The 27327-nt window shown below is 44.5% G+C and overlaps 3 protein-coding genes and 1 long non-coding RNA gene across 5 annotated transcripts; 3 read left to right on the top strand and 1 right to left on the bottom strand.

The window, feature by feature from the left end:
• LOC133109724 (uncharacterized) lies at window positions 1-4229 on the top strand. Of its 2 annotated transcripts, none has more exons than XR_009704783.1 (3): window positions 1-316; window positions 3898-4001; window positions 4099-4229. It is a non-coding gene; the product is annotated as an uncharacterized LOC133109724 (long non-coding RNA). The 2 variants fall into 2 exon arrangements; XR_009704784.1 differs by having other exon boundaries at window positions 3858-4001.
• Window positions 4230-4852: 623 nt separating this feature from the next.
• Window positions 4853-8497, top strand: LOC133109423 (calcitonin gene-related peptide type 1 receptor-like; the record flags this gene model as incomplete). The annotated part of the gene is made up of 8 exons (XM_061218746.1): window positions 4853-5012; window positions 5188-5300; window positions 5488-5579; window positions 5908-6034; window positions 6133-6286; window positions 6932-6992; window positions 7329-7395; window positions 8438-8497. Coding segments are annotated over exons 1-8 (834 nt in total), but the record flags the coding sequence as incomplete, so codon positions are not given.
• A 2-nt stretch (window positions 8498-8499) lies between these two features.
• Window positions 8500-14481, top strand: LOC133109422 (serine/threonine-protein kinase pim-3-like; the record flags this gene model as incomplete). Its single annotated transcript, XM_061218745.1, has 9 exons — window positions 8500-8581; window positions 8968-9062; window positions 9239-9280; window positions 9474-9738; window positions 10076-10252; window positions 10344-10464; window positions 12677-12807; window positions 13670-13897; window positions 14393-14481. Coding segments are annotated over 6 exons (762 nt in total), but the record flags the coding sequence as incomplete, so codon positions are not given.
• A 1318-nt stretch (window positions 14482-15799) lies between these two features.
• On the bottom strand, window positions 15800-20574 carry LOC133109421 (guanine nucleotide-binding protein-like 3-like protein). The gene is made up of 9 exons (XM_061218744.1): window positions 20548-20574; window positions 18632-18742; window positions 18187-18255; window positions 17891-17974; window positions 17417-17552; window positions 17127-17230; window positions 16779-16923; window positions 16334-16421; window positions 15800-16057 (listed from the first exon to the last, which is right to left on the bottom strand). Exons 1-9 carry the CDS (start codon window positions 20572-20574, stop codon window positions 15844-15846), a joined length of 978 nt encoding a protein of 325 aa, XP_061074728.1. The 3' UTR covers window positions 15800-15843.
• Between the last annotated feature and the right edge of the window lie 6753 nt (window positions 20575-27327).

The following is a 27327-nucleotide window of genomic DNA, read 5'->3' as shown; positions in this document are numbered from 1 at the left end:
TTGGCAGGCGTAGAATTTCGGTACAATATCTGGCAATTGCGAATAAGGAACTGCGAATCTGGAGCAAACTTCTGTCTCGTCTATATATGGACATTTTCTAAGCAAGAATGTAGTCACATCATATTTAATTTTAAATTAATTATTTTTTATTGTTAAATTGCATACCGAAAAAGTCCGTGGGGATATGAGAACTGCCTCGACAAGACTGTTTAAACGTCGGGAACTGGTGACATATCGAAATTTTTATCTCAACACGGTAGCTAAATAGAGGAACGGACTGCAGAACTGACTTCATACAGAGGCCAAAATACATACGGTATGTTTAGTTTACTTTATCATTCTTACATTGGGTTATATTTTTTGCTTGGGTGCCTGCCATTTGGGAATTGTCTGAGCTTTATTAAGGCTCAGCTTAGGGTATGGAACCAATCTTACATTTAAGGCATTTAGCAGAAACTTTTATCCAGAACGAGTTCGTGTATACTGCTGGATATTTACTAATACACTTCGAGTTGAGTACCTTGCTCAAGGGTACAATAGCAGCATCACAGTTAGGGATCATACCTACAACTTTAGAGTTCCCTAACTATTATGCTGTTTTTGCCTGAGTCTTGATACTCGCATATTAGTACTTGTGAGGAAGAAATACACAAGGCCAAACCGATATGTTGACACCTTTAGGAGGATTTCTATTGTTTTACCTTTTTTTAAACTCACATTTCGCTAATTTCATACACGTCAGCAATTGATTGGGTTACTGTTGAAATATCTAATTCAACATCTGATCTGATTAAATTCACATGTCTGTTGTGAGGTCTATGAGAACTATGCATTCCTTGTTCAGCTTTGTTAACCACCTCCATATAACGCAAATTTGCCTATTGTCTATATAGGCTAAAGGCTGTCTGTGTGGGCTTCAGGCAGGTAGAGCACTGATGTACTGAAATACTTGTTGCTCATTTCTCACTGGAATGGTTTTACATTGTTGAGGAAATCTCTGTACACTCACCGAGCATTAGGTATTTACACTTATTTTTTAGTCTTATAATGCTGTAGCCTATCCACTTAGGGTTATGATGTGGTGTGTATTCAGAGATGCTCTTCTGCTTACCACTGTTGTAATGTGTGGTTATTTGCGTTACTGTCACCTTCCAGTCAGCTTTGACCAGTCTGGCCATTCTCCTCTGACATCTCTCATTAACAAGGCGTTTCTGTCTGCATAAGATTTTTTTGGTTTCTTGCACCATTTGCAAACTCTAGAGACTAGTGTGTGTGAAAATCCCAGGAGATCAGCAGTTTCTGAGATACTCAAACCTCCCTGTCTGCCACCAACAATCACTCCGTGGTCAAAGCCATTTAGATCACATTTTTTCCCCATTCTGATGGTTGATGTAAACATTAACTGAAGCTCCTGACCTGTATCTACATAATTGTATGCATTGCACTGCTGCCGTACAATTGGCTGATTAGAAAATCGCATAAATAAGTAGGTGTAATAAAGTACAAATGTTCAGTAAAGTGCTCAGTGAGTGTATACTTTCAGAAAGGTTTCTGTATTTGGGTTTGGGTTTTGGGTTTTAGATGTCATATTGAATTGCCTGGAGAACAATGTACCCACACAGAAAATCTTTCTAGGGGCTACTAGGTGGTGAATATAGACTGTGCCAGTGCCATCTGTGGCTGGTAGCCCCACAGGGCGATGTGCATGTGGCAACTGCATCAGTTGGGATGGTTCAGTTGGCTAGGAGTCCACCATGTTTCTTCACTCTAGTGACAACATTGAGTGATGCACAACATGCCAAAGGCACACATTAAAGGTTTTCCTCCAACTGCACTCTATGGGAGCTTAGGTCAGTTAAGTGAAAAGGAGTGGTGGTGACACCATGTGTTTTGGAGGAGAACTGCATGTATGCACTATCCTGAAATGCAGATAATTGCACATCCAAATTAGGTCAGCAGTTGGCCACAATTTCACATTGCCAACTGTCATGCCATTTTAAAAACTCCCCTGCTCCCAGGAAAAAGTAGCCTGTTGTGCAGCTGTAGTTATAAATAGCCATAATCGACTCATGCTGTAGCCCAGGTGTTTTAGTGCTGTCCGTTTGTGTTTGGGCTAATGGACCATGCCACGGCCCAAGGCTGGTGAACTATCTGTCTCCCTGTCACCTGCTGGGGAGGTGAGCGTAGCGCCAGAATGGTTTTCGGGGAGAATTTACTGGATCTGCATCTGAAATTTAGAAGTTGTATTATACAAATGTTATTGTTGGATAACAAATTGGAATTTGACAGCCTACAATTCAGGGTCTTTAAAGTTTACCACATTTGCAAATACTGCATATTATTCCCATGTTTGCTGTAAATAAAACTACATTGCCCAAAGTCTGTTTGGTGGATCAGAGACCTAATAGGTTTTCATGTTGTACCTCTGTTGATGCAAGGCTTCTAAAATTGGCTTCTAAAATATTCTGAATTCATCAGGGACGTTTCTTGCAGCATATTTTCCAAAAATAAAATATTATTCCGAAGGGATGTTCTTCTGCACTCTGGACAGAATAGTTTCCCATGCCACTGAAACACAGAGCTGAATAGTCACAGTTCCCTCTGGTTCGTTAAAGGCCCTGTGTAATAAAACAACATCATTTTAAATCGTTTTACTTTTACTTTTATTCTGTAGATACTGGTTTTTAATATGAAAGCTATCAAGTTCTTATAGTGCCCACTACAGGAGGATTCAGCATTTTCCATTTGGAGACTTTGTTTCTTATAAGTAGCATGGTATTTACATCTTAAGCAAACAGTAGTGCAATCATTTATTGTGCTGCCAATCGTAAGTGAAGTTGAAGGTAAGTTCAGACAAAACTTAATTAAGTCTAGAAAGAAATGAAAAATTTCTGGGTCTTTGTAAACTACAGATTTAAAACATTTTCACTTCGGGATTATAATCAGCATCATCTCTCACACAGCTGGTGTGGGGTTTATTTGAGGTCAGTGCTCATGTGCTGGAGCTACATAGAGCACTATGTCTCACAAGTACGTACACAGACTAAAAGCCAAATTACTCTCAGCCTCCACTGTTCCAGCACGGCCCATACAGACCTGCCAGTCCCGTTTGTCCAAACCACTTTCCTAGGTGTAGCTACCTGTGTGGATCAACGTGTCTCTTTTCTGTTTGTCTGCTGTTCGCTGCCTTTCCAGTGGCCCTGCTTGGGAGAGGACCTACTTACTCAGCATCACAAATCTTCCCTGGAGTTGTTGTCAGTAACACCACAGTACTGAGGGCTGGAGATTTATATTCCCGTTGTACTGAATTCTAGGTCAAATGGAGAATAATAATCTGAAATGTGTGTCTTAAATCTTTGTTTTTTTGCCTTTGGATCAGGGGCAGTGGAAAGTTCTATTTGTTTACAGTGTTCTGGGGAAAGTCACGCAATCTCCTGTTTGAGTAAGATTATATTTACAGAGGACAGGCTGAAGGCAGTGGGGAGAGGGGAAACTCTCTCACATTGATATCCCTGATACCCTCTGAAGGGGGGCAGCCTGTAGTCAGTGGCTAAGGTACATGACTAGGACCCAGAAGGTTGGTGGTTCAAGCCTGGTGTAGCCACGATAAGATCTGCACAGCTGTTGGGTCCTTGAGTAAGGCCCTTAACCCTGAATTTCTCCAGGGGGGATTGTCCCCTGCTTACTAACTGTAAGTAATGTTGGATAAAAGCGTCAGCTAAATAACAAATTATATTTGTTATTTAGTATTATATTATTATTGTTATCTTCCCAAAGTGCTCAGATGAACACATTCATCAGGGTGATTTTTCCACTCCAGTTTCATCCAAATTATTTTTGTGGCTTGATTGCTTCAGTTGAGTGATCTAGGTTTCTCTGGTCCCACCCCAATTCCAGTAAGCAGCCGTTCTCTGGTGCCCCCTGTCTGAAGCTCACACGGTGGCACCATGAGGAGGACACAGCTGTGCTGGGCGGCGTTACTGCTGCTGCAGTTTGCTAAGGTGAGTGTACAATACGTCTTTAACAATGGATGAATCTGGCAGCGACCATGAAATAATGTTACAGTAAAGTTTTATTATTTTATCCCTGTAATCATAGACTCCCACAAGTGCAACATTCCAGCCAGAGGTCCCTGTGGCCACTGCAGCCGTGTCATATGACCTGACCGTGGCTCGTCAGCAGATTATAGCAGCACAGTTTGAGTGCTACCTGAAAATCATCAATGACCCCCCTAATCTCATTGAAGGTGAGCCAGACATTCACACACCTATCATGGTCTGAACAGGAATTCTGAAAAATGTTAAAAAAAAATTCAAATCAGCCGTTGTGAATTCCTTTGGTTCTGCCCTGAAGAGGTGTGATTGGCCGAGGTGAGATCTCACTAGTACAACAAAAGCAAAACAGCTCAAAACGTTTCAGAGAAAGCATCAAATGTAGGTAAATGAATGCCTTAACACATATTCTCCAAAAAAGAGGACTGTTTTCACACTGTTGCCTTTTACATTAAGCTATTAGAGGTCTTATTCAAGCTGAGGAATGTGGTATATATTTCGCGGTGCCAGTACCTGCCAGAGAACTGCACAGATTAGTGTAAAGAGTTTCTATATAGGCACAGCATATATGTATGAATATGCTAAAACCATATGTAATAGACACTGTATTGATGTGAACCAATTCCCACTGTTGCCTGCTTCAGCAAGTCCGTTACCATGGAGTTGTCAACAACATCCATTGAAAATATTTACGATCAGCTCCTTATACGAGTGGTAACTTCAGTGTATTGTTACACTGCAACCATACATGCTCAGAATGCTGGGTGTGTATTGCCACTCTGTTTTTTCCTGAGGATGTGATGTTGGAACACGCCAAAGTTTTACGTGACACAAATAGGTCCCCTTTGGCAGGTCCACTCTGTAACCGCACTTGGGACGGCTGGCTGTGCTGGGAGGACTCCTCTCCCGGGACGGTGGTGCAGCTCTGCCCGGAGTACTTCCGCGACTTTGACCCTTCTGGTGAGAACGCCGAGCATGTCGCCAAGAGGGGGCTGAACCACTTTGTGTCACTGTTATCTATGCACTCAATCTCCCTCTCTTGTGCTCTGAACATAAACTCACCATGTCTGGGAAGGAGTGGGAAAGACACAAATTCAGATTGCTCACTGGTCCATGTTGTCTTGACCTGCTCTAGAAAAGGTGACCAAAGTGTGTGGCAGGGATGGGCAGTGGTTCCGCCACCCTGAGAGCAACCGCATTTGGTCCAACTACACCCAGTGCTCCGGCCACATCAAGGACAAGCTCCAGGTACAAAGAATCATTACTAACCTACTTCATGTTAGAGACTGCATATTCCAAATCGAACAAATGCTGTTGGGTCATTCTAAAGAAGGCTAATGGCTTCCTGAGGAAAACAATTTGTTTTAATTGTCCAATGCCAGGGTAACAGTGCTTGTCACTCTGAGATGGGTTCCTGAATGTGTTGTTTACACAGGCAGCATACAACGTGTACTACCTGGCCATTGTAGGCCAAGGCTTGTCTGTGGTCTCCTTGCTCATCTCTCTCTGGATCTTCTTCTACTTCAAGTGAGTCCTGAGCCCCCCTGTCTATCTCTCAGTCTGGAGCCAGGTTCCACACACATGTCTCAGAGGAGGAAATGCAATGATAGTTATTGAAATAAGGCAATGGCTTTGTAAACACAACAAACACATGCTATAAATAAAAAGCATTTTCAGTGAAGAATACTATATATTATATCTGAAATATAATTTGAAAGATGACGTTTGATATTTTCTGGCAGCCCTCACACAGCACTGGTGACGTCATTGTCGCTTATTGATTATTTCATCCCTTTTACAGTGTGGTATTTGCGAAACGTTGTGAACCCCTCTAGTGTTTCTGAATCCTGAACAGGAGCCTCAGCTGCCAGAGAATCTCTCTCCACAAGAACATGTTCCTCTCCTTCATCCTCAACTCCATCTGCTCAGTCATCACCCTCTCTGTAGTGACCAACAACCAGCCGCTGATAGCCAGCAACCCGGTGAGTGCGCTCTGTGCAGTCCCACAATGCACCTGGGTGATGCACTCTGGTGGATAACGGTTTGAGGAAAACTGTGCTTTCGCTCTGTCCCGAGATAGATGAGCTGCAAAGTGCTCTCTTTCCTGAGCTCTTACGCATTGGGCTCCAACTATTTCTGGATGCTGTGTGAGGGAATCTACCTGCACACCCTCATCATCGTCGCCGTGTTTGCAGAAGAACAGCAGATGCACTGGTACTTCATTTTGGGATGGGGTGAGTAAGCCTGTGGAAAACGGGGAGCCTATCTCAATTCTTGTCTATTGGATTATAGGCCAGACGATTCACTTCTACCATATTGAGTGATGAATGGGGTGAAATGGACAACTAGTAGCTCAGTCGGTATCAAATACCTTGAGGTCTATTGAATCTACTGTTTTGTATCTTGTTTTGTGAGTCTACTTCTGTTGTATCTCTGAAGCCAGATAATGTGGTTTCAATCAGGGAAGCAAGGCCCATTGCTTTCCATTATGGCTGATCCCATTAGGATTCCTGTTTCTCCTTTGATCAATACTGGGGGCTTGTCAGTGTGTTTACAATTTAGACAAAGATATGAAAAAAAAGAAAGAAAATGAACAAGATAAATTAGGTGTACTGGTCCTGAATCAGGTTCCTCCTTTGTATATACTATTCTTATGCACTATTAACTAAAAAGTGTAACTGATCCTAGCTGAGCACTCCTACTCTGAGACCTTTTATGCATATGTGGCCTGAAAGCATTCATTGATGTTTTTAAATGAGATACCCTTTATACAGTACCAGCAGTAACTCCTTACGCCTCATTGGCATCGGGGACATATTGATGATGATGATGATGATTAACGTGTGTTGGATTATTGCTGTTGTCCATGTTCCCGGTAGTCTTCCCGCTTGTCCCTGCCACAATATACACTATGGCCCGCTGCTTCTTCTATAATGACAGGTAAGCTGTTGCTGAAGCCATTTGGAGAACAGCCTGGGTATGTTGCTTGCCAACATGCTAGCTCACCAGGCAACATTACTGTATATTACCAGACTGTTCCATACAAACACAGGGAAGCACACTTGTAGGCATTTTTTAAAGACAGGATTGTTTATCCCAAAAATTATTTACTGTATTTCATCTGCTTATCAAGCATATACTGTGTTTGATTTGCACTTTGTTGTACGTCGCTCTGGAAAAGAGCATCTGCTAAATGCCATGTAATGTAATGTAATGTAATGATAGCAGTTCAGCTGAGGCAAGTTCTTTTCTCTCTACATGGTCCATCTGCTGCAGTTGCTGGATCAGCGCACAGACTCACCTGCTGTATATTGTCCATGGCCCCATCTACACCGCCCTGCTGGTCAGTCTTCAAACTGCATCCAAGGGCAATGAGACCTAAATGTGATGGTGAACTCTACATTTTAGGACATTTCTCATTTTTGATAACGCATTTGAATAACAACACCACATACCCAGTATAACATTTAAATGTTGTGATTTAAAATTGTTTCATCTTAAGAAGACTGGACACTTCTACCACCTTGAGACCTAGTTTTTTGAGGCACAAAACCTCACACAATTCCAGAACGATGGTGATAACTTGGACTTCTCAAGACGTGATCCCTACAATCTTCGAGGTTAGCATGACAACAAAACAAACAACACAGCTGTAGTCTAGTTTCTTTCCCAAACAGTCAGGAAAATTATTTTTCCTCAGTTTAACGTAATAACATGAAAGATATCCTTTGAAACATTAATTCTCCTCGCACTAACACAAATCTTCTGAAGCAGCAAGTTTTCAGAAAGTGCACATGGTGTGTATGGACCGGATCGCAGACAGGGTGCCTTAATCATTTTATGGTGATTGCCACTTTCATTAGAGAAATTATACTGTTATACTGTTCTGCATACTTAATTTGCTGTTCTTAGGAAATTGTGTAGTTCACATTGATGCTGAGTCAAGATTTTGCAAAAATTGGCATTTTCTGCAGATTCCTTCAATATTGATGCAACATCCAACATAATGTTGGGAACAGCTGTTTCTTGGAAGTTTGATTGGGGGAAAAAAAACCTTATAAATAAATAACAGTCCACAAACAACATTTTATTCCTGAACAAATCATATTGCAATCAAATCATCAACCATACAAACAAAAAATCCATACCAATCCATATTTAAACATGAACTGATGATTTTATGCCTATTAAAAACATTCCATATCATGCAATGTTTTCAAATGTTTTCAGGATCTGTAGGCAGTGCTCTTCTATTGCTGTGTCCTAGCCTCCCCCTTTTGAACAGTGAACAGTGGTGCTCTCCTCTCTGTGAAACTAACATGTACATTCTGAACTGAAGGTACATTCAGACTGTATTCTTATGCTTGCACGTCCTTTTTAACCAGAGAGGAGAGTTGAGGAAACAAAGCCAGAGCAGGAGCCAACTTCTCCCACTGCAGAGGAACCACTCAACAAGAGAAAGCGCGGTCAAGATACTGTCCAGGCCTACGGAGACAAAACCCCCAGATCTAAGAAGAGCCCACAGAAAGGTTAGGGTAGTAACACTGAGCAGATCAGCAAGATTGCTTTCTAATAGGCATCATCTGATACAACCTCATTGATTTGTACTTATTAAACAAATCATGAATGCATTATTATATTATCCATTAAAATTGTGGACTTTGGACTTTATGGACTAACATGCATTTTATAACAGTTTTAATCTAATTGGCACATTTTGAATGACCTGTTTTCATAAAGCAGGAATCTGCAAATACTGATATTTAAGAATGTAAAGAGAGACCTCCTTTTTCCCCAAAGTCAAGGCTTTGAGAATATTTGAGAATGCTGCTGCCTATCATGTGGTTTTATGTGCAATACAGTTAGACCTATATACCATGCTCTGAATAACTGGTGTCTACCTGCTTTATTTTAGAATCCGTCAACAGGGTCTATAAAAAAGGAAAATTGCTGGGGCGTGGAGGCTTTGGCTCGGTCTATGCAGGGACCCGCATATCCGATGGACTTCCCGTAAAAAACCTTTTCTATGATCACAAACTCTGATTACGATTATATCTCATGACTATTGATTTATCTATGCTTATTATTATCAAATGACAAAACTGATTTTACCCAACTTTAAGGCATTCACCTAACACAACATGCTGTGTTTGCTATCAAATATATCTCACATGTGTTTTCATCAGGTGGCCCTTAAATATGTTCTGAAAGATGAAGAGGAAATGCACGTAAGTACCTCTTCCATGAGTTATGGGGCTGTAACCAGAGACAATGCAGAATAAAAATAATGTACGTAACTATGTGTTATAGCATTAACATTGACTAACGTTCCAAAAAACTGGAAATAAAAAAACTCACCATTTCATGTTATGTGCTAATTTGGCAAGGCTCTCACCAAAACTGCTTGACGTCTCTCCACAGCCTAGGAAGAAATTGTCCAAGCCCAAGGAAGTCGGACTATTTGAAATGGTTAACAAACTATCAGGTCATCCCAACATCTTGAAACTGTACAACTGGTTCGATAGACCTGCGTCTTATGTAATGGCAATGGAGCGCCCCAACCCCTGCAAGGATCTGTTCACATACCGCCAGGATCAGGGGATCCAGACGGACACCAAGGAAATCAAACTGATCGACTTCGGGTGTGGAGACCCGCTGAAGAACACCGCCTACACTGACTTCTCTGGTCAGTAAATGGAGGCAGAATCTGAATCAACCTTATTTTCATTGCACATTGTACTAGACCACCCGGTGTCTTCGTGATGAGTCCTGTCAGGATATAAAGAGGTCACACTCCTGGTTAGTTAGAAACATAGGCTGCTAAGATGCTTGCGCTTCCTACAACCGACAGTCTTCAGTCCTCCGAGTCTGATGAGGGTTGTAGGAAGGTTGTAGGAAGCGCAAGCATCTTAGCAGCCATCTTAGCTAACTATCCAAGTGTGACCTCTTTATATCCTGACAGGACTCATTTTTTACCTAGCAAACTGTACGCCGTCCTGATTTTTGTTGTGTCTGTTTATCAGGGACCCCCGAATACTTGCCAATTGAGTGGTTCCAGAAAGAGAAGTTCCTTGCAGGCCCTGGGACTGTGTGGTCAGTGGGCGTAACCCTGTATAACCTCGTTTGCGGCGGCGATCCCTTCACTTCTTACACCAGCAAGGGAATGCGACATGTGGAGATCAGTGCCGGGCTGTCACCAGGTGAGGAGCCAGGAGGTCAGGAAGGAGCTGCATTTCAACACACCCTCTGTTTCCTCTGTCCAGTCATACTTTATCTGCGTTTCCCTAATAGAAATCAAGGACTTCATTTGCTGTTGCCTGAGGCCCCAGGCAAGAGACCGACCCACCCTGGAGCAGCTGCAACTCCACCCCTGGATCCTGAAACACTTCTAATACCCAAAAAGACTCGACAAGTACGCTTGCTTCTGCTTTAAGCAGTCCTCATTCAAAACTCCATTGGCATCAAGAGTAGGCAATTGGTTGAATTTATTTATATAAATCAGGAATGGCAAGCATGCCTGTTTTACTGGAGGCATACTACATTGCATTCTTTGGGAGTACTTATTTACAATAAAATGGCATGTTAGTTGGCCACAAAGCACACTTATTTTACGAGCTGAATAGCTACCTTGCCAAAGGTATTATGGTAGCTATGTAATTTTAAGTCGCTATTGCTGACTTGCTTTAAAGCTTGGAGCAGGAATTATCAGTCAGATGTTAGTCATTTTGTGACAGTGGCATAATTGTGGCATAATGTTACAGTACATGTTAGTTTCACTGCTTGCTTTTAGCCCAGATAGATGCTCACACACCTTTCATCTATTCCTTCCTTTTGACAGCCGGAATAATGGCAATGACACCGAGAAACGAATGACCCATTGAGGAGAAAATTATTTTGAGAATGGAGATAAGTATAGATATAAAATGTAGATAGAATGGAGATAAATGTAGATATAGAATGGAGATAAATGAAGATATAGAATGGAGATTAATGAGCTAAAACATGACAATTCACAGATGAGGTGAATAACATTGATTATCTTGTGAGAAGGTCTGCGATATATTAGAGTGAACCGTTGGTTCTCGTAGTCACTGGGTTGGATGCGTGAGAAATGGGCAGACATAAAGACCCGAGAGACTTTGACAAGGGCCAAATCATTATAGCCAGACAACTGGGTCAGGGCATCTCCAAAATGGCAAGGCTTTGCGGTGCTCCCAGTCAGCAGTGGCAAGTACCTACCGACAGTGGTCAGAGGAGAGACAAACCACAGACCGGTTGGTCGTCCAAGGCTCATCAATGTGCAAGGGCAACGAAGGCTATCCCTTCTGGTCCAAACCGACAGAAGGGCTACTATGGCAGAATTTTAATGATGGTTACGTACGAATGTGCGACACAAATATTCTGTGCATTATGCCACAGTAACCCTTCTCTTGGTTCGGACCAGATGGGATAGCTGCTGCGCATGGGGCTGTGTAGCTACAGACCAGCCCATGCTAGCCCCTGTCCACCTTTGAAAGCACCAACAATGGGCATGCGAGAATCGGAACTGGACCTTGAAGCAATGGAAGAAGGTTGTCTGGTCTGATGAGTCCCATTTTCTATTACATCATGTGGATGGTTGGATGTGCATTCACCGGTTACCTGGGGAAGAGATGACACCAGGTAAACGGTGAACACGTACCATGTGGATACATGAGGTGAAAGAGAATGGGACTCATCGGACCAGGCAGCCTTCTTCCATTGCTCCAAGGTCCAGTTCCGATGCTCGCGTGCCCTTTGTAGGCGCTTTTGACGGTGGACAGGGGTTAGCATGGGCACTCTGACCAGTCTGCAGCGACGCAGCCCCATACGCAGCTGGGTGTGATGCAGTGTGTTGTGACACATTCCTCACGGCTCAGACCAGACGGGATAGCCTTCATTGCCATCGCACATCGATGAGCCTTAGGTTGCTGGTTTGTGGTTTGTCCCTCCTCGGACCACTGTCGGAAGGTACTCACCACTGCTGACCAGGAGCACCAGACAAGCCTTGCCGTTTTGGAGATGCTCTGACCCAGTCATCTGCTCGTAAGTATTTTGCCCCTGTCAAAGTTGCTCAGGTCTTTTACACCTGTCCATTTCTCTTGCATCCAACACAGCGATTACGAGAAACGACTGTTCACTTACCTTTTAAAATATCCCAGACCTTGATGTTCCCTTTTGTTAGAGATAATCAAAGTTATTTGTGACCGGTCATAATGTTTTGTATGAAGAGAGATGAATCTCAATATTATTCACAACTTGTGCCTTGTCAAAGTCGGGCTCTCCGGGAAGCGAGCATTGCCTTCCCGGACTTGCCCGAGGGCACAAACGGGCCGAGGCTTCCATACCAGGGGCTTGCTGAGATCGGACACCAGCATGCCCCTGGTAGGGAATTGGCCGATCCAGCAGCCCAAACAGGGCGCCCTCGCCGATACCCCCGGCTGGCACAACACCACTACACCAGACGATGAAGACACAGCTACCTGGCCCTCGTCTTGTCACCGGAACTTTCTGAGTATCTAAGCGTGACCTCTTCATATCCTGATAGACTAAATTTTTACCTGCCAAACTGTACACCGTCCTGGTTTTTGTTGTGTCTTGATCAGGGCCCCCCGAATACTTGCCAACTGAGTGTTTCCAGAAAGAGGACCAGCCCACCCTGGAGGAGATGCAGCTCCACGCCTGGATCCAGCAGGCCTGATAGACACTGGAGTGTGGGGATGTACCCCACTGACTGGTATGTAATTCTAACACACAAAAAAGCCCCTGCAAGTACGCTTGCTTCTGCTTTAAGCAGTCCTCATTCAAAACTCAATTGGCATCAAGAGTAGGCTGTAAATCTTATTTTTACAGAAATCAAAAGTTGGCAACACAATTGGTTGAATTCATTTATATAAATCAGGAATGGTAAGCATGCATGTTTTACTGGAGGGATTTTACATTGCATTCATTTGGGAGATGTGTTAATACTTATTCACAATATAATGGCAATGGCAAACTTACTTGACTAGCTGAATAGTTACCTTGCCAAAGGTATTATTTTAGCTATATAATTTGAAGTAGCTCTTGCTAACTTGCTTTAAAGCTGTAGCAGGAATTATCAGTTAAATGTTGAATAATTTTACAAAATTATGGCATAATATTACAGTACATGTTAGTTTCACTGCTTGCTTTAAGTCCAGACAGATGCTCACACACCTCTCATCTATTCCTTCCTTCCTTTTGACAGCCGGAATAATGGCAATGAGACAGAGAAACAAATGGCCCATTGAGGAGAAAATTATTTAGAGAATGGCGATAAATGGAGATATAGAATGGAGATATACACCAGTAAGGCAAAAAATAATGACAATTCACAGATGAAGTGAATAACGTTGATTATCTCCTAAGAATGACACATTTTAAGGTCTGCGATATATTCGAGGCTAAGCGAACCATTGGTTCTTGTAGAACTTTCTTACTTGTAGAACTTGCACCCCAAGTTTCCAAGTATCCAAGTGTAACCTCCTCATATGGCAATGAGCCAAAACATTATGACAATTCACGGATGAAGCGAATAACATTGATTATCTCGTAAGAATCACACATATGATTCTCAGGTACGGCAGGCCAAAGCCACAGAAGAAGCCAACGGAAGAGGGGCGGGCCAGTGAGGAGACCACCGCCCAAAGACTCCCTCCTTTGTGTTTTGATCAGTGCCCCCCGAATACTTGCCAATTGAGTGGTTCCAGAAAGAGGACCAGCCCACCCTGGAGGAGATGCAGCTCCACGCCTGGATCCAGCAGGCCTGATAGACACTGGAGTGTGGGGATGCACCCCACTGACTGGTATGTAATTCTAACACACAAAAAAGCCCCTGCAAGTACTCTTGCTTCTGCTTTAAGCAGTCCTCATTCAAAACTCCATTGGCATCAAGAGTAGGCTGTAAATCTTACTTTTACAGAAATCAGAAGTTGGCAACACAATTGGTTGAATTCATTTATATAAATCAGGAATGGTAAGCATGCGTGTTTTACTGGAGGGATTTTACATTGCATTCATTTGGGAGATGTATTAATACTTATTTACAATATAATGGCATGTCAGCTGCCACAAAGCAAACTTACTTACTAGCTGAATAGTTATTTTAGCTATATAATTTGAAGTAGCTATTGCTAAATTGCTTTAAAGCTGGAGCAGGAATTATCAGTCAAATGTTAGTCATTTTGTGAAAGTGGCATAATTGTGGCATAATGTTACAGTACATGTTAGTTTCACTGCTTGCTTTAAGCCCAGACAGTTGCTCACACACCTCTCATCTATTCCTTCCTTCCTTTTGACAGCCGGAATAATGGCAATGAGACAGAGAAACAAATGGCCCATTGAGGAGAAAATTATTTAGAGAATGGCGATAAATGGAGATATAGAATGGAGATATACACCAGTGAGCCAAATATTGACAATTCACAGATGAAGTGAATTATCTCCTAAGAATGACACATGTCTTTAAGGCCTGCGATATATTCGAGGGTAAGCAAACCATTGGTTCTTGTAGAACTTTCTCAGTTTCCAAGTATCCAAGTGTAACCTCTTCATATGGCAATGGGCCAAAACATTATGACAATTCACGGATGAAGCGAATAACATTGATTATCTCGTAAGAATCACGCATATGATTCTCAGGTACGGCAGGCCAAAGCCACAGAAGAAGCCAACGGAAGAGGGGCGGGCCAGTGAGGAGACCACGGCCCAAAGACTCCCTCCTCCACCAAGAACAGTTCCGAGTAGCCCGGCTGGGCCAATCAGAGGAGCTCTACCTTCACTGCCAACTCGACGGGCACCCCTGCCAAGCCCTGGTGGACACGGTGTCCACCATCACCCGGCCTGGCGTGCTCCCCAACACCATGGGCACACTTCCACCAAGCTGAGAACGGCGACTGGTGAATGAGCAGAGACGAGAGGATGCAAGCTGCTGTGCGTCAGCAAACCCACCATGACTTCTGGCTGGTCATGGTCATGGTCACTAAAACATAGGCGTAGTAAAATAGCTTATAGTGAGTTGTAATATTTAGAAAAAGTAAATACGGAGTGGCTTCACCTCAATGTAATGTATTTGGACTTGGCAATGAAAAATAATGATGTCCTCTGAAAAGGGGTGGTGGTGGAGGGATTAATAATTAAAGAAAAAAAAGAAAGTTCAGTCAGTGACCAGATGGAACATTTCACTGCAAATGAAAACTGAATGAATACAAAGAAACCCACTCTGACCCAATTATTGGCCAGTGCAACTTAAGTAGTTATTGACAAAAAAGGGGGGGCCATCAAAAGTCATCTTCCTAATAATTTACTATATAAAGAAATGAAAAGTTAGTGTCAAAAATTATTACAACATCCCAAACACAAACAAACTACACTGGCAAAGAGGAACAGAAGTTGTAAGTTTATAAGCAGACAGGTGGACAATTAGCAGGACAGTTTAGTGCCATTGCTGATGTTTTTTCCTGACACAGCCAGGAGGTTGCCTGTTTATGTAATGTGGCAGGAATAATGCCAAGAGGAGGAGACATTTTGGAGATCTGGTCTCTATTAGCCTCTAATGGGCTACCTATCACATATAGGACAGATTTCAAAACCGGCATAGTGTATGTGTGCACCCATTTTTGGTTAGTTACAACACTAATTGAATTTTGTTTTGTAGCAGTAAAGCAGAGGATGGATTCAAACTGGGACCCAAAAACCATACATAACATAGTGAATCGTTACACCCCTACTCCACAGTAACTCCTATACAGTGTCACTGAGGGTCACACCAAGAGCATCCACTAAGTACCTCATTCCTGTTGCAGCGTCTGAGGATGGCTGCCACTGGCTCCATGGGGTCCACCAGCTGTTCGATCTTCATGCAGTTCCGCAGGATCATCCCTGCGTCTGACGTGGAGGTCGCCATGACGATACCTGGGCAGTCCAGAAGCTTGATGTGCTTGTCCAGGTGTACCTCCTGAAGGTGCCTGCAAGAACATTACACAGGTTTCAAAACCACTTCCTGATTAGCCCTGCTCCATGACTAACTCATATTGCCTTATACAAATGTCAATCACTCTCATGTAAAGCTAAAGATACAGCACTGCAAAAAAGTCTAATTTTGTAAAACAAATGTCTTAGAAATAAGATTTAAGTCTGAAAATACAAGACTAAGATACTTATTAATGGTACAATCACCTATTCTACCTTTAAGACTGACTTGTTTTTGTATTCTTGCAGTGCTGGTAAATTTCACGGCTTACCTGGTAACACCTGGTGTGGCTCCCACACTGCAAGCGCGAGCACGCTTCAGACTGTTGATCAGACTGCTCTTTCCCACATTGGGGAAGCCTGAGGGAAACACAGCCAGAGTTAATAAGACAGCCTCACCAAAATGGTTTTATCAAAAAGAAGAGTTTTTTTATTCATTGTCTTGATTTCCATTTATTTAAATTCCTTAAAATTCAATCAACTTGCACACACACAAGAACAATATGGGATGTAAAAAATCTATATGGATTAGAGATGGTTCACAGTTTCAGAAGACACTAAAAATAATATGGAGAAAGACTGCAATAGAGTACTCTGATGGTATTTAAATGAAAAACTAGTAATGCAGAAAATTGTGAAAACTGTGTGAAATTGTGAGAACTGTGTGAACAGTACTCTCTAGGTGTTGACATGGAAACCCAGCGAGGCTGTACTCACCCACCACACCCACGGTGATGGTGGTCTTGATGTTGAGGTTGCGGCAGTAATTCCCCAGGAGTTTCATCAGGAGGTCGGCCCCCACACACGCACTGCTGCCCAGGAGCTCAGAGGAGGCCTGCGTTATGGGCACACTGCTGCGCTTCTGCAAGGGGGAGGGGTCTGTGATGTCATCAAACAGAATAGGAATCCGGACTAACCGAACTGGACCCACGCTCTCTTTGATATCGCCCTCTTACAACAGTTCTGACTGATGATGTCGCACACATAGGACATAAGATAATTATGAGGTTGCTACATAGTCATAATTGGTCATTTTGGGTTCAGGGCATGCTCGTTCATGCTCACCAGGTTCCTGTTCTGTTGCTGAGTGGAGGCTTTGAAGGCCACAGTAGGGAACTCGTTCCGAAGGTACTTTATCCACTTTTCTACAATCTCCTTTGAAACCAGATCTTGGTACAGCCGAGGGAGTTGAAAACATCAATAAACAAATCAATCAGTCAATCAATAAATAAATTAAATAAGTAATCATTCTGGTTATTAGAGAAATGTATACCCCTATTAAAAACCAATTATCAAAGAAAGAAAATAATTAATGGTACCCCAGATGTCCCTATCCAGATTTGTATCTTACTCACCAATCTTGTTTAGCACCAGAACTATTTTTTTGTTGGTGCCACTCTGAACCACTGCCTGCTCCACCTGTGGACGTCGGCAGCCCAGAGGGTCACGTGCATCCAGAACCTCCAGAATAACGTCTGCCCTTTCAATCACCTGGACAAAAACGCTGGCGTTACTAACCATAACACTGTCCAACTGCACATTACTGGTGATGCATTCACACATCCATTTCAAAGGTTCTGAAAATGACCTCACTTTAAATTAAATTTAAATTAAATACATTGTTAGGGCACAGCAAAGGTTTGCCGTTTACTTCCGATATCACAGGCAGAATTATATACTATTTTCCTGTGCAAGCTTGGCATTTTCATTACTTTAACCTAGATTGCCAACAACATTTCTGAAAGACATGCCGATACACAGTATATGTGCAAAACTCTTCACCCAGTCACAGCACAGACACATATTCACTTATATTATAGTCCCCATACCTTCTTAAATTCCCTGTAGTACGCCTTCCTTGACTGTTCATTTTCAAAATTGACATGTTTTTCCAAATTCTGCATCTCATTTTCCTGCAATATAAACCCAAAACTCTGAAATGCAGCAGAAGAGCAATGCAATCATGTCTAGTGAAACAGGAGAATATTAACATAGTCGTATGCCAACCAGGAACTAGATGTAAGCTCCCAGTCAGTTTCAAGCACATCTAGGTTTACGTTAGATTGGACTCATATAGTAAAATAGCATTTTAAACACAGCTTTTAGCACCTAGCTGGCCAATTACCTTCTTCTCGAATTCGCTCTGTCGCTCTCTTTCACGTGACACCTTCTGTTTCTCCTGGAGGTTTTCAAGCTGATAGAACAATAATACACAATACCAGCGTTTACAATATGGCGAAAAAAGGCATATTCAACACAGAAAATATATTAGATACATTTTAGCACTACATGCAATAACATTACAGACTCAACGAAAAACATGCCATGTATTCAACAAGGTGCTCAAAACATTACATAAATTTAAATAAAACAGGCAAGTCAGACGACATGAGCCATCATTATCAACACCATAGTAGTGTCAATGTTCTGCTCATACAAACAATCCTACTGTATTTTAACAACAAACAAAATAGCACAGCTACTGCTAGCAGCACATACCATTTACTTTAAAAGGCTGATACAAAGTCTAGACATCTTAAGGCCAGTGGGTAAAACAAGATGTGTCTCACCCTTTGCTTCCGTAGTTCTGCCTCTCTCTGGCCAGCCTCCTTAAAGAGACTGGCATGTCCTGTGTTCTTCCTTCCTTCTTGTGACTCTTTTTGTGTCCTCCCATCTTTAACCTGGAATTGGTAACAAAATATGAAACAGCGTACATTACTACAGTTTAGTCTCCTAAATGCAGATTGTGCTAGTTTGTTCAAATGTGACACACATACACTACATAGACCTACATGTATTACAGATGGTAAATGCATGTCGACATTTTAAATATAAAATGTGAAGTACTCTCAAAGATGATTATTTGAGTAATCCACTGTTACCAGATACCAAAGGTAAACAAACAAAATGATAACATCACCTCAATGAGTTCAGAAAGTCCCAACAGAAAGAACCCAAGTATATCAATTTGCCCACAATCAGGTAAAGCTGCAAATAACACCCTATCCCTTTCCATACAGAAAAGAAATCCATGGAAACTGGACAGCAGTGTTTAATGTGTATTTTTACAGAGTATTATTCGAGATCACCATACACATGACAGTGACTATGAAAATAACTTGACTAGCATTTAAGTGAACGCATAAGACTGCTGACATACAAGACAACTTAATCTAGTTCCAGGACCAAGAAAACTGGGGCTATCAGCAGCAACCAAATCATTTCATTTTGATATATTTTAAGGGTATGTTTCGGGTAATTATCTAGATAGCTTGAACATGTGTCTACGTGGTTCACAGGACATGATATTAATATTAAACCCGGGGTGGATTTCCCCAGAAACTCACAAACTCCAGTGGTTACCGGGTGTATTGCAGTTTATTAAAGGGGCAGTTCCGATTCCAAAAATGAACTTAAAGGGAGACAATGCAGGATTTATTTCCTTGATTCGCTCCCGTGTTCACCATCAGAAACAATGACGGAAGCTCACTCACCAAGCAATTAACTATTTTGCTATGACTAGCTATGTCAAGTAGCTTTGCAACACTGTGTTGTAGACTGCTGGAATCATATCTCTTTCAAAAATACAGTAATGGCTGCATTCATACCAGTCATACTGTCAGAAGTATGCCAAATACATCGAACAATCAACCAGGCTTTATTTACAGAGCACATTTCATACAAATTTGCAACACAATGTGCTGAACACAAAAATACAAATAAAGAAGATAAAAATCAGGTCAAATTAATAAAATAATTTAAGAAGAGTACAATTATTTCAAAACAATATGGAAAGCAATGCTAAAAAGGTAAATCTTGAAAAAGTACTACAGATGTAGAACCCCACAGTCATTACATTACATTACAGTCATTTAGCAGACGCTCTCATCCAGAGTGACATCCAATGAAGTGCAAATCAGAACCAGGGACAAGTGCGTTGAAGACCCTAGGGGAAAGTACAGATCCAAGTCCTAGAGTGATCACATAGATAAAACTTGACCCTTGAATAGTACATCAACTTTCCAACTAACATACCATGTTTAGCAGCTAGAATACCCTGAATACTAAAATAATTAGACATAAGTGCAATTATAACATATAGCTTACACATGACGAATTACAGTGGTGAGGAAGGGAGGGAAAGGTGCAGCCTGAAGAGGTGAGTTTTCAGTCCGCGCTTGAAAGTGGTCAAAGACTCTGCTGTTCTGACACCCACAGGAAGGTCATTCCACCACCGCGGGGCCAGAACAGACAGCATTCCTGACCGAGAAAGACATGCAGGCTGTGACAGCTCTGTTCCAAAGATTAGGGCTGCAGAAATGGAATGCCCCCTCACTTTTTTTTAGATTCCAAAAATCTGAACGTTTGTAAACAAAGGTCGCGAAGATACTTCCGGGTGGCCACTCAGTGGCGGAACGAGGTAACGTTAGCCTACTTCAAAATCGACTGAACCAGAGCTGAGTAGAAACCAGAAACAGTTAACTACCGGGTGGCGCAAGGGGCGCCGCACCATGACGACCTTTGGAAAAATTTAGATCACATCATTGAATAATCGATGGGAATTTAATGAACATTTTCCTACTCTGAACAGTGGTAAGGGCCATCAAAATGATATGTTTAAAGCCCTAGTGGTGCTGAATATAGAAAGCCTGCACAAGCAAAGTGGAAAACTTGGGAAGCTGCCCAAAATTAAAAAATACATTCCAGAAAGTTTCCGATAGTGCTCAAGAAGCTAACCATAGGCTAGCTAGTTCTAGTACAGCAGTGACTAGCCTAGCTTCGGATAAAGAGCACACTGATGGAAAGACGAAGCCGACGACGAGGAGAGTATTCTGCAACCGCAATCACAGGAGCCCGCGGTGCCAGCAGCCGAAGATAGCACCAAATCAACGAATAATCCGTAGTGTTTGCCAGTGAAAAAGGACAATGTTTGTCAGATGATGGCCCAGCAATACTACCAAAAGAGAACTACAAGCGACACGTTTTTCTCCCCCAGGTTGATGCAGCTTTAGTCGATTTTTTTTCTCTGCAGCACCAAGGATGTAAACCGCATCTTGCAAAGGAAATTTGGGACACTGATACAGATCTGAGTTTAGAAATAAAAACAGTGCCAGAGCTTTGGTATGGAATTGAGATGCTTAGGTACATCTATCGGGAAAATATTTTGGAGTAACGTTACCCACATCTTAGCTTTGATCTGCGCTTATTGTTAACTTTGGGACAACCGGAACTTGCTCATGTTGTTGGCAGCTAACATTAGCTAATAAACACCAGGCGGTAAACACTGGATGATACGTTAAATCCGACCTTGCCTGTTGTTAGTTTTAGTGGTAACGTTATTGTAGGGTTTCCAATAACGCTTGCTAGCTAGTTTGCACTGGTTATTCATGTTAACGACGTTGGCTAGCTAACGTTAGCTACAACGTTAGGGGGCGCTGTGTCACGTTTCAGGTCTGTCTCGCCATGTTTTATGTTGATTTATGTTTATTTATGTTGTCTTAGTCACGCAGTGTCATGTATTATGTTGTCTAGGTTCGTCATGTTGTTTAGTTATGTTTCGTTACGATTTATTTTCTTGTCATGTCTAGTTATGTTTTCGTACGATTATATTCCTGGTTATGTTTAGTGGTTATCGTCTTAGTTTCGCGTTGTGTCATGTTTTGATTTATGTTTATTGTTACGTTTACTGGTCACGGTTTATGCATACACTTTTACATGTTTTTCCGCAAACCTTGCGTTCCGCCTTTTCTCTCTCTCTCCTTCTGTCATTCACTTCCTAATTGTTTCTATTTGTCTATTTACTAAAACTACTAACGCTAGATCAGGATTGGGTAGAGACTAACAAACTAATCATGTGTTCATGTTACCTTACGTTTCTCGTGCATGTCATTTACTAATTTACTAATGCTAGGGCAGGATAGGTTTATTACTAACGATTACTAATCTCCTTGTTAAACTTGTCATCCATCGCACCTGTTTTCCATTTCCTTGCTACGCTCTAACTAATTGTCTACACCTGTCTACACCTGCATTTATAGCCCAGTCGCGCAACTGTTCACTGCGAAATTGTCTGCCTCTGTTTTCCACGCGACTCTTGAGCATTTACTGTTTTGATTACACGTTACGATCCAAGCCTGTCATCGACTATTGATTATTGATTTCTGTTTTGTGACCTTCGTTTGTTTCTTGACTTCGTCCCCGCCTACCGTTTTTGTACTTTTGCCCCGCTGATTGTTTCATGGTTTCGACTCCCGCTTCGCCTACGACAACGCCTCTGCCTGCCGTCCGCCTGTTCATCTGCCCCGCTGACAGCTCTCCTGCTACCGGACCTCCCTGCACGCCTACCGACTACGAGATTGCCTCTTCCCTCGGCACCGTGCTTTTTGTTTGTTTTGTATTTGTTTGGCTGGATCTTCGTGTATGGACTTTGCTTGTGTTGACTACGCTCCTGGGACTCGTCCCGAATAAAGCCCTAACGGGACTTTATTTTACTATTGTTTCTGAGTCGTGCATTTTGGGTCCAACCCCCACGCACCCGTCTCAGAACAATTTCGCCACTATGGACCCTGCTGAATCAACTGCCATGTTCCACGCCCTCCAGGAACAAGGAGCCATCGTCCGGCAGCATTCACAAGGAATCTCCGAGCTTCACCTAGAGATTTGTGAACTGTGTGCAGAGATGAGGAGGCTCGCCGTTGCGGTCCTGCCACAACCACGGGAGGAACCCACCCACCCACCCACTTCCCCGGCGGTCAACCCCTCGGGAGCCTGGCAATTCCGGGAGCCCCAACAACCCCCCCCGGAGAGGTTCGGTGGAGAACCTGAGAGGTGCAAGGCGTTCCTACTCCAATGCGAGTTTGTATTCAAACAACAGCCCCAGACCTACAACAGCGACGACCGTCGGATTGGCTATGTGATGGGACTACTCAAGGGGAGGGCGTTGGATTGGGCTACGGCGGTGTGGTCCGGGGATTCTTTCCCTCCTCGTTACCCAGTCTTCGCCGACGAGATTCGAAAGGTGTTCCAACACGCATCCAGCGACCAGGAGCCATCTCAGAGACTGATTGCTCTGCGCCAGGGACGGAAGACCGCGGCAGACCACTCCATCGACTTCCGCACCCTCGCAGCAGCTACTAGTTGGAATGATGCAGCTTTGGCGAATCTCTTCCTGGCCAGCCTGAGCGAGACGCTCCAGGACGAGTTGGCGCGACTGGACCCCATCACCCATTTCGACCAACTCGTGCGCACCACGATCCGCCTGGACAACCGCGCCAGACAACGCCGGTCGGAGAGACCGATCCTTCCCGGCAACCCGTACCCCAGGCAGGGCCCAAGTCCTCGACGAGAGGAGCAGCAGTCGGAGGGATCCGAACCCATGGACCTGTCCCGGGCCGGTACCAGGGTCTCTACCGAGGAACGAGCACGCCGCAGAACCACCGGTTCGTGCTTCTACTGTGGGAGGCCGGGTCACACCCAGGCTCGGTGCTCCTTCAGGACCAGGCGACCAGTAGAGGTGAGAGCAGTCGACAGGCATGAGGGTGCTGACAGAGAGAACCATCGTCCCACGCTCACCACGCTGTTGATTCTTCCCGACAGAACAACCCGGATTAACGCGTTGGTGGATTCTGGAGCGGACGCCAATCTCATCGACGAAGTGTTGGTGTCCGAACTGAACATCCCCACCCTCCCTCTACCCCACCCTGAGAATGCGCGGTCGCTGGATGGAAGGACTTTCTGCCGCATGACGCACATTACTATTCCCTGTCAACTGGTCATTTCTGGGAACCATCGGGAGATGATCCAGTTCCGCGTCATCCAGTCCCCCAATGACCAACTCATCTTGGGATTACCCTGGCTCCAGAAACACAACCCCACGATCAACTGGAGTTCCAATCAAGTTCAAGCCTGGGATTCTAGATGTCATCTGTCCTGCTTGCGTTCCGCTCCACCACCAGCAGAGGGAGCACCAGCTCCACCACAGACTCCCAAGCCCTCCCTGGAAAGGGTTCCCACACCTTACCATGACCTGGCGCAGTGTTCTCCAAGATACAAGCTCAGTCTCTGCCGCCTCATCGACCCTACGACTGCGCCATCGAGCTCCTTCCTGGTTCGTCACTTCCCTCAAGTCGCCTTTACAACGTCTCCAGACCTGAAAGGGAGGCTATGGAGACATACATCCGTGACTGCCTGGCTAACGGACTAATTCGCCCTTCTTCCTCTCCCGTCGGTGCGGGATTCTTCTTCGTCCAGAAGAAGGATGGCTCCCTACGCCCGTGCATCGACTACAGGGAGCTGAACAACATCACGGTGAGGAACAAGTATCCTCTGCCCCTGATGGACTCCGCGTTCCACCCACTTCACGAGGCCACCATCTTCACCAAGTTGGATCTTCGCAACGCGTACCACCTGGTCCGGATCCGTGAGGGCGATGAATGGAAGACCGCCTTCAATACCTCTCTCGGACACTTTGAATACCTGGTCATGCCATTCGGCCTCACCAATGCTCCTGCTGTGTTCCAGGCCCTGGTGAATGACGTTCTTCGGGACTTGTTGGGTCGCCATGTGTTCGTCTACCTGAATGACATCTTGATCTACTCCACTAATGCCAAGGATCATGAAAACCACGTCAGGCAAGTTCTACAAAGGCTTCTAGAGAACAAATTGTTTGTCAAGGCTGAGAAGTGCGTCTTCCACTCCGACACAGTTGAGTTCCTTGGGTTTATCCTTGAGAAGGGACAGATCAGGGCGGATCCCAAGAAGATTCTGGCGGTCACCGACTGGCCGACACCCACCTCACGCAAGCAACTCCAGCGCTTCTTGGGATTCGCCAATTTCTACCGAAGGTTCATCCGTTCCTATAGTCAAGTGGTCTCCCCTCTAACCAAGCTCACGTCCCCAGCGGTGCCATTCCGGTGGAGCCCCGAAGCTGAGACGGCCTTCACCAAGGTCAAGAGACAGTTCTCTTCCGCTCCCATCCTGGTACACCCCGACCCCACCCGCCAGTTTGTGGTCGAGACGGATGCTTCCGACACAGGGGTGGGAGCAGTGCTCTCTCAGGTGGCGGCCGCTGACAACCGACTACACCCCTGCGCCTTCTTCTCCAAGAAGCTGTCCCCGGCGGAGAGGAACTACGACGTTGGAAACCGGTAGCTGCTGGCAGTCAAACTGGCGCTGGAGGAGTGGAGACATTGGCTGGAGGGGGCCGAGAAGCCGTTCATCGTTTGGACCGACCACAAGAACCTGGCATACCTCCAGACAGCCAAAAGGCTGAATTCTCGACAGGCGAGATGGGCGCTGTTCTTCGGGAGGTTCAACTTCTCTCTGACCTACCGTCCAGGTTCGAAGAACGTTAAGCCCCGTGCCCTGTCCCGTCAATTCAACACCTGTTCTGAGCGTGAGATCCCCGAGAACATCCTTCCTACCTCCTGCACCATCGGATCTGTCACATGGAAGATCGAGGCGGTGATCCAGAGGGCTCTACGGGAGGATCCCGATCCCAGGTCCAACCCCGGATTACGCCTATACGTCCCCTCAGCCGCTCGGACACAGGTGCTGCAATGGGCCCATTCATCCCTCCTTTCCTGCCATCCCGGCTTTACCCGCACCTTGGCGGTGCTGAAGCGGAGATTCTGGTGGAGTGCCATGATCCCCGACACCAGACGCTTCATCAAGGCTTGCACCACATGCGCCAGAAGCAAAGCATCTCACCAGGCCCCTGCTGGACTGCTTCAACCATTGCCGGTGCCCAGCCGACCCTGGAGTCACATCGGAGTGGACTTCGTGACCGGACTTCCCCTTTCCGAGGGTAACACCACCATCCTGACGGTGGTGGACCGATTCAGCAAAGCGGCACACTTCATCCCCCTGGCTGGATTGCCCACCGCCCAAGAGACCGCGGATGTTCTGGTGAGAGAGGTGTTCCGCATCCACGGACTTCCATCGGACATCGTATCTGACCGCGGCCCCCAATTCATTTCCCAAGTCTGGAAAGCGTTCTGCGTGGCCCTCGGGGCCACAGCTAGCCTCTCTTCGGGCTACCACCCTCAATCCAATGGCCAAACTGAGAGGGCCAATCAGGACCTGGGGGCCGCTCTACGCTGCGTATCGGCCAAGAACTCAGCCGGCTGGAGCAAGATGCTTACCTGGGTGGAGTACGCTCACAACACCTTACCCTGCGCTGCCACCGGGAGATCACCTTTTGAGGTCTCCCTGGGCTACCAACCTCCACTGTTCCTTGACCAAGAAGCCGAGATCGCTGTTCCCTCCCTCGCCATCCACATGAAACGGTGCGCCAAGGTTTGGAGGGATGCCAAGGCCGCGCTGCTAAGCACGGCAGACCGTAATCGGCGTTTTGCTGATCGCCACCGCACTCCAGCTCCAGCCTACAAACCAGGTGACTCCGTCTGGCTGTCCACTAAGGACATTCCCCTCCAAGCCACCTCTCACAAGCTACAACCCCGCTTTATTAGTCCCTTTAAGATCCACAGTATCATCAACCCTTCCTCTGTTAAACTTTCACTCCCTGCTTCACTTAGGATTCACCCCACTTTCCATGTTTCTTGTATTAAGCCTGTATCCTCTCACCCCATATGTCCCCCGGATCCCCCACCACCTCCCCCCCGCATTATTGACAATCACCCTGCATTCACTGTTAAGAAACTCTTGAACATTCGTAAGAGGGGCCGTGGGGTGCAATACTTGGTTGACTGGGAGGGCTATGGCCCTGAGGAGCGTTCCTGGGTCGCTCCCAGTCTCATTCTGGACAAATCGCTCATCAGAGACTTCCATCGTGACCACCCTGATAAATTCCAAGGACCGCCAGGAGTCGGTCGTTAAGGGGGGGGTCCTGTCACGTTTCAGGTCTGTCTCGCCATGTTTTATGTTGATTTATGTTTATTTATGTTGTCTTAGTCACGCAGTGTCTTATCATGTATTATGTTGTCTAGGTTCGTCATGTTGTTTAGTTATGTTTCGTTACGATTTATTTTCTTGTCATGTTTAGTTATGTCTCGTTACGATTTATTTTCTTGTCATGTCTAGTTATGTTTTCGTACGATTATATTCCTGGTTATGTTTAGTGGTTATCGTCTTAGTTTCGCGTTGTGTCATGTTTTGATTTATGTTTATTGTTACGTTTACTGGTCACGGTTTATGCATACACTTTTACATGTTTTTCCGCAAACCTTGCGTTCCGCCTTTTCTCTCTCTCTCCTTCTGTCATTCACTTCCTAATTGTTTCTATTTGTCTATTTACTAAAACTACTAA

Source organism: Conger conger, chromosome 14 (genome assembly GCF_963514075.1).
Source record: "Conger conger chromosome 14, fConCon1.1, whole genome shotgun sequence".
Taxonomy (NCBI): domain Eukaryota; kingdom Metazoa; phylum Chordata; class Actinopteri; order Anguilliformes; family Congridae; genus Conger; species Conger conger.
The sequence above is the reverse complement of the archived record's forward strand: the minus strand, read 5'-3'. Positions and strand labels throughout refer to the sequence as shown.